Here is a 17,257-nt window from a genome sequence, read left to right as displayed (position 1 = left end):
TTCAGGGTTTTTGTTTAATATTCTGAAAACTGCATTTCAGTTTATTCAGTTTCCTTTTAATCCTGTATACAAAAGTTACTTAACATTCGTGTATTTATTTATATATTTATTTATTTATTTTTGGTTGTGTTGGGTCTTTGTTGCTGCATGCAGGCTTTCTCTGGTTGCAGCGAGTGGGGGCTACTCTTTGTTGCAGTGCATGGGCTCTAGGCGCATGGGCTTCAGTAGTTGTGGCACACAGGCTCAGTAGTTGTGGCTCCCGGGCTCTAGAGCACAGGCTCAGTAGTTGTGGCACACAGGCTTAGTTGCTCCACAGCATGTGGGATCTTCCCAGACCAGGGCTCAACCCCGTGTCCCCTGCATTGGCAGGCGGATTCTTAACCACTGCACCACCAGGGAAGTCCCTGAAGTTACTTAAAATTTTAAACACTTTTAATTAACATTGTTCAGAGGAGGGTTACATGGGCTTCACCAAACTGCCAAAGGAATGAATGCCACAGAAAAGGTTAAGAATCCCTTTTTTGTTGATAAATTAACAGAGCAATAAAAAGGATCTTTAATGGTCATCTTTGCTTTTCCCTACATTGAGATAATATTTGTCCATGTCAGAAGAGAAGTAAATATGTATGTCCTATTTTTCAAATTGTGTTGGGACATTTCCTACATCTTCCCTAACTATACACTCCAATATCTTAGAAAGTTCATCCTTATTTACAACTTTCCTAAATTTTAGCCCCTTTCATTCTATTTCACTTTGAATCATAGAAATGTTAAACTTCAGTAAAACAGAGAAGTCCAGTGGTTCTCTACTTCGGCTCCATAGTGGCTTAGGGAGCTTTTTAAAACTCCTGATGGGGCTTCCCTGGTGGCGCAGTGGTTGAGAGTTTGCCTGCCGATGCAGGGGACACGGGTTTGTGCCCCGGTCCGGGAAGATCCCACATGCCGCGGAGCGGCTGGGCCCGTGAGCCATGGCCGCTGAGCCTGCGCATCTGGAGCCTGTGCTCCACAACGGGAGAGGCCACAACAGTGAGAGGCCCGCGTACCGCAATAAAACAAACAAACAAAAAACTCCTGATGCCCAGGCCACACTCCAAAACACTCGCATCAGAATTTTCAGAGGTGGAACCCAGGTATCAGTAGTTTATAAAGCTCCCCAAGTGATCTCAATGTGCAGCCAAAAACAGGAACTATAAAATTAGTCTAATCTCCATTTACTGAGGCACATAGTTTGAGACTTATTCAAGGTCACATCTGTTTATATGTGTGCTAGGGTGAAAATCAAATTATGGAATCATCAAAATTGTGTAGGGTTAATCAAGTTACATATAACTCATTTAACTTTAGAGATCTATGTGGTGGCACTGTACCTAACATGGTTTGCCCAGTGCATATCCATCTTAAATATCTATGCCTTTATCTGCCACTCCAGTTCTCCTTGTTATAGCTGATCCTAAGCCTATACTTCATCTTGGCAACTTCCTTTAGAATTTGTAAAAATACTCCATAAAGCTCTGCCTTCAAGTCACCCCGCTTTAGTTGCCAAAATTATTGCAGCTTTTAGGTGGTATTTGTCAGATATTTATAAATATTACAGAGAAATGTTTTGTGTTATGTGAAATAAATCAAGATTCAAAACTGAATAATGTTTCTCCATATGTAATTCTCTTTATAATAGCTGATTTCACTGATAAGTGTTCATTTATGTCATCATAACAGTGGCTTACATAGAGTAAACATTAATAAATGTTTATTGAATTTATAAATAAAGGAGCTCCTTCCTTACAGAAACTTCGTATTAAAGCATCATGTGTTCTTGGTCCGAAACTGGGAGAAGATTCGGCAGAAACAGGAGGAAGTAAAGCACACCAGTGATAATATTCATTCAGCATCATTATATACCCGTTGGAATGGCATCTGCCGAGATGACGGGAACATTAAGTCTGGTAAGGACTGAGAAGCATTCTTGTTAATTCCATAAGGTTGCCTCAAAAGTGATTATTTTACTTATTTTCAAACGGTCTATTCAAAGATTCTGTTTAGTCTGGACCAAAAAAGTTAAGATCCAAACATACAAGTATCAGTCAGCAATAACCTATCCATCCCAGCTCTTCAACTTCCTTGACTCTAAGGAACAGGAAGAAGCCCCCTTCCACCAGCCTCCCAAACATCACCTACACCCTGAAAGTTACTAGACATGAGATAGGTAGTGGGTCCTCTGTGTTCCACCAGGGAATTCCCGGCTTCTACTTTTTGAGGGAAAGTAGGAATGGATAAAAGAAGAACATGAGGGGAATTCCCTGGCGGTCCAGTGGTTAGGACTCGGCACTTTCACTGCCAGGGCCCCAGTTCGATCCCCAATCAGGGAACTAAGATCCTGCAAGCCGAGGGGTGCAGCAAAAAAAAAGTAGAAGCACTCTGCATGGTGTATGAGGCAACATGCTGAGTGAGGACTAGATCCATTTAGAAATTTGCCCAGAATCTTATATCTTCTCAGTGATTTGATTGGCATAAATTCTCTGATCTTATATTCCAATTGGTTCAAATATTCTGATAATAGCAATAATTATTTCCTGAGTAATTTTTATAGGTCAGGCACTGAGCTAAAACACATTAAAGCATTATTGCATTTGATCTACACAGATTACCTCTTGAGGGAAGTACAGGTATACCTCATTTTATTGCGTTCACTTTATTGCACTTTGCAGATACTATGTTTTCTACAAATTGAAAGTTTTGTGGCATCCCTGCTTGGAGCAATCTGCCACGCCATTTTTCCAAGGGCATCCTCTCACTTCTTGTCTCTGTGTCACATTTTGGTAATTCTCACAATATTTCAAACTTTTTCTTTATTATTATATTTGTTATGGTGATCTGTGATCAGTGATCGTTGATGTTACTCTTGTAATTGTTTTGGGGAGCCTCAAACCATGCCCATATAAGGCGGTGAACTTAATAAATGTTGTGTGTGCTCTGACTGCTCTACCAGCCAGCCATTTCCTGCCCCCCCCCGTCTCCCACCCCCCCACCCAACGCCCCATCTCTCTCCCTTTCCTCAGGCCACCCTATCCCCTGAGACACAGCAATATTGAAATTAGGCCAACTAATAACCCTACAGTGGCCTCTAAGAGTTGAAGTGAAAGGAAGAGTCGCACATCTCTCACTTTAAATCAAAAGCTAGAAATGATTAAGCTTAGTGAGGAAGGCAACGCCTTAAGCCAAGACAGGCCGAAAGTTAGACCTCTTGCACCAAACAGTTAGCCAAGCTGAGAATGAAAAGGAAAAGTTCTTGAAGGAAATTAAGAGTGCTACTCCAGTGAACACACAAATGATAAGAAAGTAAAACAGCCCTATTGCTGACATGGAGAAAGTCTGAGTGGTCTGGATAGAAGGTCAAACCAGCCACAACATTCCCATAAGCCAAAGTCTAATCCAGAGCAAGGCCCTAACTCTCTTCAGTTCTATGAAGGCTGAGAGATGTGAAGAAGTTGCAGAAGAAAAATTTGAAGCTAGCAGAGGTTGCTTCATGAGGTTTAACATCGAAGTACAAGGCGAAGCAGCGAGTGCTGATGTACAAGCTACAGCAAGTTATCCAGAAGATCTAGCTAAGATCATTAATGAAGGTGGCTACACTAAACAACAGATTTTCAATGTAGATGCTATCTAGGACTTCATATGTAGAGAGAAGTCAGTGCCTGGCTCAAAGGTTCAAAGGACAGGCTGACTCTCTCTTGTTAGAGGCTAATGCAGCCAGTGACTTTAAGTTGAAGCCAGTGCTCATTTACCATTCCAAAAATCCTAGGGTCCTTTCGAATTATGCTAAATCTACTCTGCCTCTGCTCTTTCAAATGGAACAACAAAGCCTGGACGACAGCACATCTGTTGACAAAGCCCACTGTTGAGACCTACTGCTCAGGAAAAAAGATTCCTTTCAAAACATTACTGTTCATTGACAATGCACCTGGTCATCCAAGAGCTCTGATGGAGATGTACAACGAGATTAATGTTGTTTTCATGCCTGCTAGCATAACATCCACTCTGCAGCCCATGGATCAAGGAGTAATTTCCACATTCAAGTCTTGTTATTTAAGAAATACATTTCATAAGGCTACAGCTGCCACAGATAATGATTCCTCTGATGGATCTGGGCAAAGGAAATTGAAAACCTTCTGGAAAAGATTCTAGATGCCATTAAGAACATTTGTGGTTCACGGGAGGAGGTCAAAATATCAACATGAACAGGAGTTTGGAAGTCGTTTCCAGCCCACATGGGTGACTTTGAGGGGTTCAAGACTTCAGTGTAGGAAGTAACTGCAGATGTGGTGGAAATAGCAAGAGAACTAGAAATGGGAGCCTGAAGGTGAGACTGAACTCCTGCACTCTCGTGGTAAAATTTTCACGGATGAGGAGTTGCTTCGTATGGATGAGCAAAGAAAGTGGCTTCTTGAGATGGAATCTACTCCTGGTGAAGACACTGTGAAGATTTTGTTGAAATGGCAACAAAAGATTTAGAATATTACATAAACTTAGTTGCTAAGGCAGTGACAGAGTTTGAGAGGATTGACTCCAATTTTGAAAGAAGTTCTGTGGGTAAAATGCTATCAAAGAGCATTGCATGAGAGAAAAAGAGTACTGCATGCTGCAGAGAAATCATTCATGAAAGGAAGAGTCAAAGATGCAGCAAACTGCACTGCTGCCTTGTCTTGAGAAACTGCCTCAGCCCACCCCAGCCTTCAGCAACCACCACCCTGATCAGTCAGCAGCCATCAACGTCGAGGCAAGGCCCTCTATCAGCAAAAAGATTACAACTCGCTGAAGACTCAGATGACGGTTAGCACTTTTTGGCAATAAAGTATTTTTTAATTAAGGTATGTACATTGTTTTTTTAGACATATGTTATTGCACACTTAATAGACTACAGTATAGTGTAAATATATCTTTCACATGTGCTGGGAAACCAAGAGCTCCGTGTGACTCCCTTTCTTGCAATATTCGCAGTATTGCAGTGTTCTGGAACCAAACCTGCAATATCTCCAAGGTATGCCTGTACTACCACTCTTCCCATTTTACCGTTGAGAAGCTGAGACACAAAGTTTAAGTAACTTTCCCAAAATCAGACAGCTAGTAAGCAGTGAGACCAGAATTCAAAAACAGACAGACTCATTTTGAAACCCAGACTTGCAACTACTCTATAGCATTTGGCCATTAGTAAGTCCCTTTAAATTGCAGGATTTGTCTTCTCTGGTAAACTGCAGTGTTTTCTGATTTTTCTTTAAGGAGGAGAGAAACAACTCCATAACCACTAATCTACTTAGTCACTTCAAGGAAAATTGCGAAAATCACAGGAATCCATCACAGAAGAGAAAGAGCTCTTTTCCTGAAACTAATTTTCACTTTATCCTTCCAGACGTCTTCATGACCCAGTTCTCCGCCCTGCAGACTGCTCGATCTGTTCGAACAAGGCGGTTGGCAGCAGCAGAGGAAAACATTGAAGTAGCTCGGGCAGCCCGCCTAGCCCAGATCTTCAAAGAGATCTGTGATGGCATAATCTCTTATAAAGGTGACCATATTTACCCCAAATTCCTTCTTCGTAGCTTTTTAAAAAATTATATCACTTACCTCACCTGAGATATCCAAGACCAAGAACGCATGACAGTTTAGGGCTAGGAATTTAGGTGGTTTACTTAGTTCTTCCTTTGTCAGAGTATAGAATTATAGGACTGATTACAGTCTTCAGGGATTGTTGTCTCTAAATCCCTGGATCTTTAGGTTAATCTTTTGTATTTATTGGAATTTTATCATAGTTAAGTACTATATTTAGAAATCACATTTTTTAGGTGTAGGATAGAAAGAAGTAGGTCTTTGTCTTGGATATAATTTTCCTGAATGAGGCAATGAATTAGCAATTTAAGGAAAAAGTATTATGAATGTATGACATCAGTGGTTCTTAACCTTTTTTGATTGACAGATATCTTTGAGAATAAAGTTGTGGACTCTTACCCCAGAAAAATATTATGTACATAATTTTGCATATGTTTTGGAAGGTTCACAGGCCCTAACTTCTACATTAAGGAAAAGGATATGAAGTTGCAAAAAATTACTTTCAAAGCATTTTCATGCAAACATATTTACCCCACTCCTTTCCTCTTCTAAGACACATCTCTTGGATTTGTATTGGGGGTGAGGGTGGAGAAGGAGAGAATTTTTAATTTTAGATGGGTAGTTTGGTAATGTACGTGAGTTTTTGTGACCAGGAAATTTGTAGATATTTAAAATGAGAGATTTTAACAAAGAATTGCAGCTTTTGCCATCAGCTTTTTTGTCTATTTTATTTTTTTTATAATTGAGGTATAGTTAATTTGCAATATTATATTTTACAGGTATACAGTATAGTGATTCGCAATTTTTAAGTTATAAATTTTTGTCATCGCAATTTTTAAGTTATAAATTTTTGTCATCACAATTTTTATAGTTATTACAGAATATTGACTATATCCTTGTGTTGTACAGTAGTATATCCTTGTTGCTTATTTTATACATAATAGTTTATACCTCTTAATCTGCCACCCCTATCTTGCCCCTCCCCAGTTCCCTCTCCCTACTGGTAACCACTAATTTGTTCTCCATATCTGTGAGTCTTTTTTGTTGTTGTTATAATCAGCCGTCAGCTTTTGCTTCCTTCCTTTCCCTAAATTCTGAGGAATTTGGTTTTCTTTCTCTACTATTTATCATCATGTTTTAGTGGTTTTTTGCCATTTTGTTAACCTAAGCATGGAAAGAAGAAAGGGGAGACCAGCCTGTCCTAATATGTAAAGTTTTGTGGCACCTACTCCCTTTACATTCCCTAAAGATCACACTCTGTATTCTCAACCAGCCCCATCGGATCTACTGTGAAACTGCAGTAGATGTATCTATATGTCACTGCATTCTGGGCATGAAACAATAGGCTTTTTTCTCTCTGTGTAGTGAGTTGTTACAAAGTAAGATAGCAAATGAGAAGCAGCCCCACACCATGAATTCTATTTTCATAATACAGAGCAACTGTTACAAGAAGATGGATTCCAGAAAATATTTAGAGTACTGAATTATTCATTATCTTAAATTTAATTGAATCCAAACCAACAGAGTAATATTAACTATGGGCAATTAATGAGAACTAGAAAACATTTTTTGGATGAGATGATCTTTGATGTAATAAATTTTGTTGAGTAGGAATTTGCCCTAAGCACCCTAGCTACTTCAGTAAGTTCCCATCTCTCATTCTTCTTAGAAAGTTTTCATTACCCAACTAACACTGTTTTATTTTATATTTCAAGTATATACACTGTATCTTTCATATTCCAGGTAATCCTGAAAGCATCTTCTGATCTCTGCCTTTGCCCACATTTCTGAAAAGTCCTTGCATTTTTCACTGGCCTCAAAAAGAAAACTTAGATTTTTTTTTTCCTAACTTTAAATTTTAGTGATTCTACTTTTTGAGTTAGGAGTTAATACTTGCCTCCCTTGTTTCTTATAGTCAGACCTTCTACTAAACCTTGCATTCTCTTGCAGATTCTTCCCGACAGTCACTGGCAGCACCACTTTTGAACCTACCCCCAAAGAAAAAGTAAGTTTACATATGTGGGAATCATTTGAGTTTTAGAAAAGTCCTAAGTGTACCAGATTGACACCCTGGCTTTATGTTCCAGGAATGCTGATTATTATGAGAAGATCTCTGATCCCCTAGATCTTTCCACCATAGAGAAGCAGATCCTCATTGGTTATTATAAAACAGTGGAGGCTTTTGATGCTGACATGCTCAAGGTGTTTCGGAATGCTGAGGTACTTTTCACTGACTTCAAACACAGATTAAGAAGTTTGTTCTGAAGAGATCTATTCTAGAAGTTAAAGATTCTTACACTCTTCTCCTAGCAACCTACATATTTCTGATTAAGAAAGACAACAATTTTTATCAAGTACCCTTAGGATAACGGTTATAGTTTACTAAATATTGGAAATATAATAAATGAAGGCAGTGATATGACAAGAATTGAAGGTTAAATCATACTCCCAAAACAATTTCTGTAAAAACCTAATTTAGTGCTGAAATTTTGTTTATGTAATACAGACATTTTACTACATTTAAGTCATATCTGTAGTCTCTTTACTAGAGACAATAAGTATATGTGAAATACACAGAAATATGGATAGGCAAATAAATATATCTTAAGGATGGAATTGAGGGGTATTACACTAATAGGTTGCAGAATAGGTGAAGCTCATTGGAGAGAAGGTGGTCTTGAACTGATTTAAAGGAGAGGATGGGTATGATGTATAGAAGAGAAGATATCATTCAGTGATTTTGAAATACCTTAGAGAGGTGTTTGAAGGACAAGAGACTACTAGATGAAGGAGGAATTGAGACTGAAGACAAGAAATGAGAGAAAAACAGACAAGTGCAAGAAAAATTATAGCAATTTTGAATTTTAACATGCTTTCTCCTGAAACCCAGCCTTCAAATGTATTTAAACTTGTAGCTTTGTCCGTAGTATCTATAAGACAAAGGTAAATGGAGAGATTCTCCACGTTAATGCTTGCAGTACTTAATCATGTTCCATGACCACTGTGTTTTTGATCCTAATGGATAATAAGGTCTATGATAGGAGTCGAATAACAGAGCAACAGAGCAAATGGAAAAAATACCATGCAGATTCTAATTTTAACTCATTTTAGTTCAGTTTAAGTTGTTTTCAACTGTCTGGGACCTATATTTGTTGGTATTAAAAATATGTTAACCAAATGGGAGGGTAAAGAAAATCCTGCTACCTGTTCAGGTATATTTTTAAGCCACATTGAGAAGACAAACATGATTTCTTTCTTCTGCTTTCTTCAGAAGTATTATGGACGTAAATCGCCGGTTGGAAGAGATGTTTGCCGCCTAAGAAAGGCCTATTACAATGCCCGGCACGAGGCATCAGCCCAGATTGATGAGATTGTGGGAGAGACAGCAAGTGAGGCAGACAGCAGTGAGACCTCAGTCTCTGAGAAGGAGAACGGTCATGAGAAGGATGATGATGTTATCCGCTGTATCTGTGGCCTCTACAAGGACGAAGGCCTCATGATCCAGTGTGACAAGTGCATGGTGAGGGTCAGGAGGTGAAGCAGAAGCCTAGTCCTGATGAGCATCGTGACTATATTCAAAGCAGCAGCCCCTGCCCCTTTTGGCGTGGCTTGATGGGCTTTTTATAAACTTTAACTTTGCCTTGGTTTCTGTTATCCCTTACTGTTCACCGTATTGTCCTTCTCCTTTTTGATATCTCCCCCTTTCATTTTATCCTTCTTTTTTCTACCTCCTGTTCTTTCTGCCCATTTTCCACTGCACACTCCTAATGTAATCTGGATCAAGAAGAATAATAGGGGCTTCCCTGGTGGTGCAGTGGTTGAGAGTCCGCCTGCCGATGCAGGGGACACGGGTTCGTGCCCCAGACTGGGAAGATCCCACGTGCCTCGGAGCGGCTGGGCCCGTGAGCCATGGCCGCTGAGCCTGCACGTCTGGAGCCTGTGCTCCGCAACGGGAGAGGCCACAACAGTGAGAGGCCCGCGTACCAGAAAAAAAGAAGAAGAATGATAATATTTAGGATAGTGCTTTACCTGAAAAACATTAGAGGTACTACACTCTATATAGCATTAATACGGATGGAATGCAATATATGGAGCTGCTGATGAAGGAGTCAAGGCCTGGATTTTAGCCCTAGTATCCCCATTTGATTCATCTGCACTCATTACCTTATGGAAAGTGGAGTTAAGAGTAACACATAGGATTGTTGGGAGGATATAATTAGATAAGGATAAGTCAAAACATAACTATAAATCCTTTCACAGTGGCCATATTGTTGATAACATATTACTTTGTAAGTAATAGCTTGGTACTGTATTCATTCATCCTCCTGTTCCCTATCCATCTCCTTATTTTGTTTGCCCAGATCTGTGTATTATGAACCAATCTGTATACTTATGTTCAGATTAGTCCTCATTCTTTTTTCCCCCTACTTTACCATTATCTCTAATTTCTCACTTACTTCCTTAACATCCTTAGTTCCTGTTTTACTTTACCCTGTCCTACCGCCCTTTTTTTTTTTTTTTTTTTTTTTGCCACAGCTTGCGGGATCTTAGTTCCCTGACCAGGGATTGAACCCAGGCCCCGGCAGTGAAAGCGCCGAATCCTAACCACTGGACCGCCAGGGAACTCCCGCACATTTTTTTATTCTTAGCCCCCAGGACTTCTCTCAGTAAATCTGACCCCCTACATACACACACGCTTTTTTTTTCTACAGGTGTGGCAGCACTGTGACTGCATGGGAGTGAACTCAGATGTGGAGCACTACCTTTGTGAGCAGTGTGACCCGAGGCCTGTGGACAGAGTAAGTTGCCCTCTGATAACACTCTAATCTAAAAGTAGGAGATGTGGCACATGGTATTTTATCTGCCCTGCTCCTAATGCACTGAATTTCCTTTGATAAGTTATTCAGCCTCTCTAGGCCTCAGTTTCTTCCACTTTACATTGAGGGTAATAATTCTGCCCTTCCCTTTCCCTTTTGATTGAGACCAATGGGAGAATACTTAGAAATCTACAGAAGGAATGGTACTATATAAAACCATGGTTTTTATAAACACTACTATCCATGACAGAAGTAACTTATAAAGTTTAGAACTTGTGTACTCTAAATATCACCTATGTTAAGCAGTGTTTAAGTGAAAAGAGCACTGGACTCGAAGTCAACAAAGGTTAGTCTTAGGCCCATTTTTTAGGAGAGCTGGTAGGTCGGGTATCTTGCTCAAGTTATTAAATGGGTTTTTGTCTTGGCTCTGCCATATTTATATGTGTGATCTTCTATAAAAGGAGGTATTTAGGCAGTATTTCTTTTTTTTTTCCTAATTATTTTATTTATTTATTTTTGGCTGCGTTGGGTCTTCGTTGCTGCGCGCAGGCTTTCTCTAGTTGCGGCGAGCGGGAGCTTCTATTCCTTGCGTTGCACGGGCTTCTCATTGCAGTGGCTTCTCTTGTTGTGGAGCATGGGCTGTAGGCGCACGGGCTTCAGTAGTTGGGCTCGCAGGTTCTACAGTGCAGGCTCAGTAGTTATGACACACGGGCTTAGTTGCTTCGCAGCATGTGGGATCTTCCCGAACCAAGGCTCGAACCCGTGTCCCCTGCATTGGCAGGCAGATTCTTTTTTTTTAAGAAGATGTTGGGGGTAAGAGTTTATTAACTTATTTATTTATTTTTGCTGTGTTGGGTCTTCGTTTCTGTGCGAGGGCTTTGTCTAGTTGTGGCAAGTGGGGGCCACTCTTCATCGCAGTGCGCAGGCCTCTCACTATCGCGGCCTCTCTTGTTGCAGAGCACAGGCTCCAGATGCGCAGGCTCAGTAGTTGTGGCTCACGGGCCTAATTGCTCCGTGGCATGTGGGATCCTCCCAGACCAGGGCTCAAACCCATGTCCCATGTCCCCTGCATTAGCAGGCAGATTCTCAACCACTGCGCCACCAGGGAAGCCCAAGCAGTATTTCTTAACAGTGGTGCTGTTGTCATTTTGAGTGGACAGTTCTTCAGTGTTGTGAGGGATACATTGCAGAATGTTTGCTTTCTTAGCCCTTGGGCACTAAATGCTAGTAGCCTCCTCCAGTCACTGTGACTAAGTCCCCCTTCACACATTTTCAGATGCCCTTTAGATGGCACAAAGCAACCACACAATTAGTGCTTCATAGAGTACAGTTTGGGATACTTAGCCTGTCAGGTTTGTCCTCTACATTCACTTTTTCAAGTTTAACAACTCTAGTTGCTGTCATCTTTTTTTAATATCTGTGCTGTATTGAAATGACTAAACAGTAAGTCTTAATTGGTTGGGAATTCTCGGTTTTAGTTCTTTTTCTCTTGAATAGAGAGGCTGGATACAATAGTCCCAGCCCTTATCCATTGGCTTTCTGCTCTTACCAGGAGGTACCCATGATCCCTCGGCCCCACTATGCCCAGCCTGGCTGTGTCTACTTCATCTGTTTGCTCCGAGATGACTTGCTGCTTCGCCAAGGTGTGTACACAGAAGCTGACCTTCCTTGCCAAAGCTGACCATTCTGAACAGTAGGGGGTATCTGCTGTCTGCATAATAGTGATTGTCACCATATGACGTTTAGCAGCAATAGAGTATACCTTTTTTATATCTTCAAGTCCTTAGACTTACATACATTTACCTCCACCCAATAAAACTAAATTGGAGAGACCAGGGTGTTATAAAGCTAATTTTAAGACTGGGAAAGACATATAGGATTACAAGAGGTGGAGGACTTCCCTCATGTCATTCTCATAGTTTAGAATTGATTGTCATCACCATTAGACTGCTGGTGTAGTTATGTATTTATTGTTTAAGATTTTATTGTTTTAGATTTTAAAGTTCTTTCTGTGTAGACCTTGGGTCAGACTAAGGGATACCTAACAGAATTTATGCAGGAATCATTTTAACCTTCTCCTATGTTCTGTGCCTCTGTGTCTTAACCTTCTCCTGTGCCTTCCTAGGTGACTGTGTATATCTGATGAGGGATAGTCGGCGCACCCCTGATGGCCACCCAGTCCGTCAGTCCTATCGACTATTGTCTCACATTAACAGAGATAAACTTGACATATTCCGCATTGAGAAGCTTTGGAAGAATGAAAAGTATGTTTTGAGGTCCTATCTCTATGCTTTCAGCTGTACCCTACCAGCACAGAGCTGAATATTCACTAGGATCATGCTACTTAACTAAACCTCTCCCATTTCTTTTTTTCTTTTTTTAGAGAGGAACGGTTTGCCTTTGGTCACCATTATTTTCGTCCCCATGAAACCCACCACTCTCCATCCCGTCGGTTCTATCACAATGAACTATTTCGGGTGCCACTTTATGAGATCATTCCCTTGGAGGCTGTAGTGGGGACCTGCTGTGTATTGGATCTGTATACATATTGTAAAGGTAAGTGATGTGGACTACTTAAAAAAATGACCTCTTATCTGCTATTCATTGATCTACAATTGCCCACTCTGTTCGTGTAGTCTCTCTCTGATAAAAGGTTATCCAAGGTTAGCTATGACGCTTCAGAGAGCTATATAATATTCTTTCTTTCTTTTACCTAGTGCTTGTTACTTAATAAATGTTAATTCTCTTTTTGTTAATTCATTTTTTTTCATAGTATGTAATTAGCACTCTATTAGTACTTGTGGGAAGATAAGTTACTTCACGCCCCCATTCCAAAATCCTTACGGCCATCATCAACTCTACATTAAACAAACAAACAAAAAAAACACAATAGTTTCATAAGGTTTGTGGTTAACAATGGAATCAGACAATCTAATTTCAAATTCCAGCTCTACCACTTTTTACCCGTGTGCCCTTGGGAAAGTTACTTATCCTACTGAAAATAGGGATTAGTATCTGTTTTAGAGAGTTTTGTAAGGATTAAATGAAATAATCTACGAAAGCACTAAGCGCAGTTTACGGCTCACAGTAAAACTCAGTATATGTTAGATATCATTATAAGTAAGTTCAGTTGCCTAGCTCTTTCTCTTAGTATCACAGCAAAATAGTCCAGGAGAATATATATTCCATGCAAAAACTAACTGCTTGAAGCCCCATGATGACTCCTCAGTCCCACACTTTATAAAGTGTTCATTACCAAATGTGCTTCCCTCATTTATACAGTTATTCTTTTCTGATAACTTCCCCAAAATGTGCTCTGTTTTTCCTTGTAAATGTTCTCTCAAAAATTCCTGCAGCACTCAGTCTACATTTCTGGTTTCTTTCCATCCTATAGAATGCCCTTCAACTCTCAGATTCCCTTTCCCCTTTTTTTGACACTAATGTCTCCTTTCTTCTGAAATCACCAAATGCTTAGTTGTTCCCCCTCTCAAAACAGCTACCATGTTTCCCTCTTAGGGGTCTCACTGCTCTCCCAATGGTATGTGAGGGGCAGCTCAGGGTGAGGGAAGGGGAAGTAGGAAGGGGAAGTAGGGAGGGTTCTTTAACAGTGTTTGGACTCATAGGGAGACCCAAAGGAGTGAAGGAGCAAGATGTGTACATCTGTGATTATCGGCTTGACAAGTCAGCACACCTGTTTTACAAGATCCACCGGAACCGCTATCCCGTCTGCACCAAACCCTATGCCTTTGATCACTTCCCCAAGAAGCTCACTCCTAAAAGAGATTTTTCAGTAAGTCCCCTTCCTCTCTTCACTGTACGTGTCAGGACAATCTAGTTCATGCATGGAATTCACAGAGTGAGCATTTTCAAGTGGCTCTCTGCTTCTTCATCCTGTTTCCATCCCAAACTGGAAAACTCCCTCTCTATTTGGTATGTTTGAGCAGCAAAAATGCATTTATTCTGCATTTCCTGGCATGGGCTGTGCCTCAGGGAATTGTTGTTATACTTCAGTTAGGTTTCCCTCTTTTTTCTCTCTCACCTGTTTACAGTCTTTGCCCTTGAGCCCCATAGCATAGTTTTTCGTTATGTTTTTCACACCCATAATATTGAGAAACAAAAAGAATATCAGTAACATTGAGAAACCTTTGGTGAAAATAATTCAGTGCTTTTTCTTTTTTATATCTGGATTTAAAATATAAGACATTATCATTATATAAAATTTGAAAAGTACAGAAGCATTAAGAAGAAAAAATTGTTTATTATCTTACTACACAGAAAATAACTACTGTTAACATTTTCATTTTCAGCCCTTTTCCTATGTGTTATTTTTTCTTTCAAATTGTGAACATATTCCTTCAGTTATATTGTGCCATTTGTCATCATTTCATAAAGGTTTTGGTTATCCATGTATTTGCTATAATGAAACCCTGGACTAAATTCCTCATCCATGAGTCTTTTTTCAGTGGACCTGTCGGAATTCAGAGCTGTCATCCTGGAATGCTTAGAAATAGACTAACCAGAAAGCAAACCTTTATGTTCCTATTTTTCCTAGTATTATTTTTGGATTTCCCTAAATCATATTTATTTTATATTCTTTCTGCCCACCAACAAGCACTGCCTCTCATCTAAAATTCTTTGACTTTGCTTGCTTAGTCAGCAGCTCACTGATCAGCTTTGAAACCCCAACCTTAACTTCTTAAAAGCTGGGATGGGACAAAAAGAATTTTGAGCCTATCCCTTCTACTATCATTCTAGGCTTACAAAATGCTAAAAACCACTGTGGCCTACAGATTATTAGGACTAAACTTCTGACCTTAACACAGTCACCCAACTTAATAAAGGTTTTAGCCCAATAGCCCAGTTATTTTCTTTCTTTATCTCCTTACCTCCCCACCTCCCCACCTCCCCACCTCCCCACCTCCCTTATCCTGAGTTTGCCCCAGATCATCTGTGTCAGCTTTGCCAGCTTCAGCAGTACACTTACCACTTCCATTTCTTCTCTGCAGCCTCATTATGTCCCAGACAACTACAAGAGGAACGGAGGGCGGTGAGTCCCATGGGGGATGTAAGGAGCCTAAGGGATTAACCAATAACTTGAATGGAGCAAGAGAATGACCACCTACCCACTCAGCCCCACACCTGGGATTGGGGAGTCTCTGACAGAGTAGCCCAATATAGTGCCAACAGTAATATAGAAGAACTAGACTTCAGCAGGTGTGGTCTCGTTATGGAGCCTTAGTTGGGGCAGGGAAGGAGATTTGTAAGATTAGAGATAGAGAAGGGGAAGGATTTGGAACAGAACTCCAGACAGATTTGGACAAATCTTTTTTAGGTTTCTGCAAGCTTTCCCTATTACCCCAAGGTGTATCAGCTCTTAGGACTTCTGTCAAGGAACAGAAGTAGCTAGAAGTGCATGGTTTTAACTGAGCAGTTTGGGCTCGTAGTTTTTATTTGTGCTATTTTGTACACAGAGGTGTATTCTTAGAGAAAGTACCGAAGGCTTTTCTTCAATTTCCTTTTCTGTTGAATGGTAGCGTAACAATCACTTTACCTACATCAATAGCTTACCATAGGAAATCAACTATATTTCAATATTAGAAAAAGAAAATACCAAATAATAGGTGTGAGAAGAAATTTAGGAAAAGTAAAAACTCGATTTAAATGCTCATTTTAGCTGGACTATTGGTATCACAAGGTTATGCCATACTTCTGTGTACTCATGAAGCAATCAGAACTAGCTATGCGTTTTACCAGCTCTGGTCTATTTTGTGGATTCCTGAAGGAAAGAAGAAAAATTGAATTTTGTAAATAGAAATTAAATTTCAGAGAAAGGTAGTGGTTTTTTTCAAAAAATAATAAAGTGAAGACCATAGCCAAGTTTCTTACCTCTTGAGCCAAGGCTCTAACAGCTAGACTGCAGGATCTCAAGCCATCTCGAGATCTTTTCCCATCATTCCCCTTCCATCCCCAAGTGCCCTCCTTAGCCTTCCTCTCTAAATTCACATATCTTTCTGGCAGATCATCCTGGAAGTCTGAGCGCTCAAAGCCACCCCTAAAAGACCTGGGCCAAGAGGATGATGCTCTGCCCTTGATTGAAGAGGTTCTGGCCAGTCAGGAGCAAGCAGCCAATGAGATGCCCAGCCTGGAGGAGCCAGAACGGGAGGGGGCCACTGCTGAAGTCAGTGAGGGTGAAAAAAAAACAGAGGAAAGTAGGCAAGAACCCCAAGTAGCTTGTACCCCTGAGGAACGACGGCATAGTCAACGGGAACGACTCAACCAGATCTTGCTCAATCTCCTTGAAAAAATCCCTGGGAAAAATGGTAAGGAGAAACAGGCTCATCTCTAGGGTTTAAGATAAATGGGAAATCAGCAGAGAGGGAATGAAAAAGAGCAACTTCTAATTGCTTGCTTAGATTGGAAAATATTCTTTAAAAATGGTAGTTCTGGGACTTCCCTGTTGGTCCAGTGGGTAAGCCTCCGTGCTCCTAATACAGGGGGCGTCGGTTCAGTCCCTGGTCAGGGAACTAGATCCCACGTGGATGCCGCAACTAAGACCCGGCACAGCCAAAATAAATAAACTTTAAAAAAAAGGAACAGTTATTGGGAATTCCCTGGCAGTCCAGTGGTTAGGGCTCAGCGCTTCCACTGCAGGGGGCATGGGTTCGATCCCTGGTCGGGGAACTAAAATCCCACATGGTGCACAGCATGGCCAAAAAAATGATACAGTTCTTTCATGGACCCGTGTTTAGTTATATCTTGGGAATGAAACTGGGAGGTGAGAGGATCTCCTCCCTGGAGAACAGCTTATTTCATTTGGGGCTGGAGAAGGCCTAAATTGCTTA

General features: G+C 40.6%; 1 protein-coding gene across 9 annotated transcripts in view; it reads left to right on the top strand.

The window, feature by feature from the left end:
• Window positions 1-17,257, top strand: part of ASH1L (ASH1 like histone lysine methyltransferase) — a 205,285-nt gene that overhangs the window by 185,463 nt on the left and 2,565 nt on the right. For all 9 annotated transcript variants that reach the window (XM_067728086.1, XM_067728081.1, XM_067728085.1 and 6 more), the window contains 12 exons: window positions 1,786-1,943; window positions 5,405-5,557; window positions 7,549-7,603; window positions 7,686-7,818; window positions 8,870-9,118; window positions 10,311-10,397; window positions 11,968-12,058; window positions 12,541-12,679; window positions 12,799-12,971; window positions 14,039-14,205; window positions 15,422-15,462; window positions 16,434-16,735. In XM_067728086.1, coding sequence (XP_067584187.1) covers window positions 1,786-1,943; window positions 5,405-5,557; window positions 7,549-7,603; window positions 7,686-7,818; window positions 8,870-9,118; window positions 10,311-10,397; window positions 11,968-12,058; window positions 12,541-12,679; window positions 12,799-12,971; window positions 14,039-14,205; window positions 15,422-15,462; window positions 16,434-16,735 — 1,748 coding nt within the window. The remainder of the gene's footprint in view (window positions 1-1,785; window positions 1,944-5,404; window positions 5,558-7,548; window positions 7,604-7,685; window positions 7,819-8,869; window positions 9,119-10,310; window positions 10,398-11,967; window positions 12,059-12,540; window positions 12,680-12,798; window positions 12,972-14,038; window positions 14,206-15,421; window positions 15,463-16,433; window positions 16,736-17,257) is intronic.

This window comes from Pseudorca crassidens, chromosome 2 (assembly GCF_039906515.1).
Source record: "Pseudorca crassidens isolate mPseCra1 chromosome 2, mPseCra1.hap1, whole genome shotgun sequence".
In the NCBI taxonomy this organism is placed as follows: domain Eukaryota; kingdom Metazoa; phylum Chordata; class Mammalia; order Artiodactyla; family Delphinidae; genus Pseudorca; species Pseudorca crassidens.
Note: the sequence above shows the minus strand (reverse complement) of the source record. Positions and strands in the feature narration are given on the sequence as shown.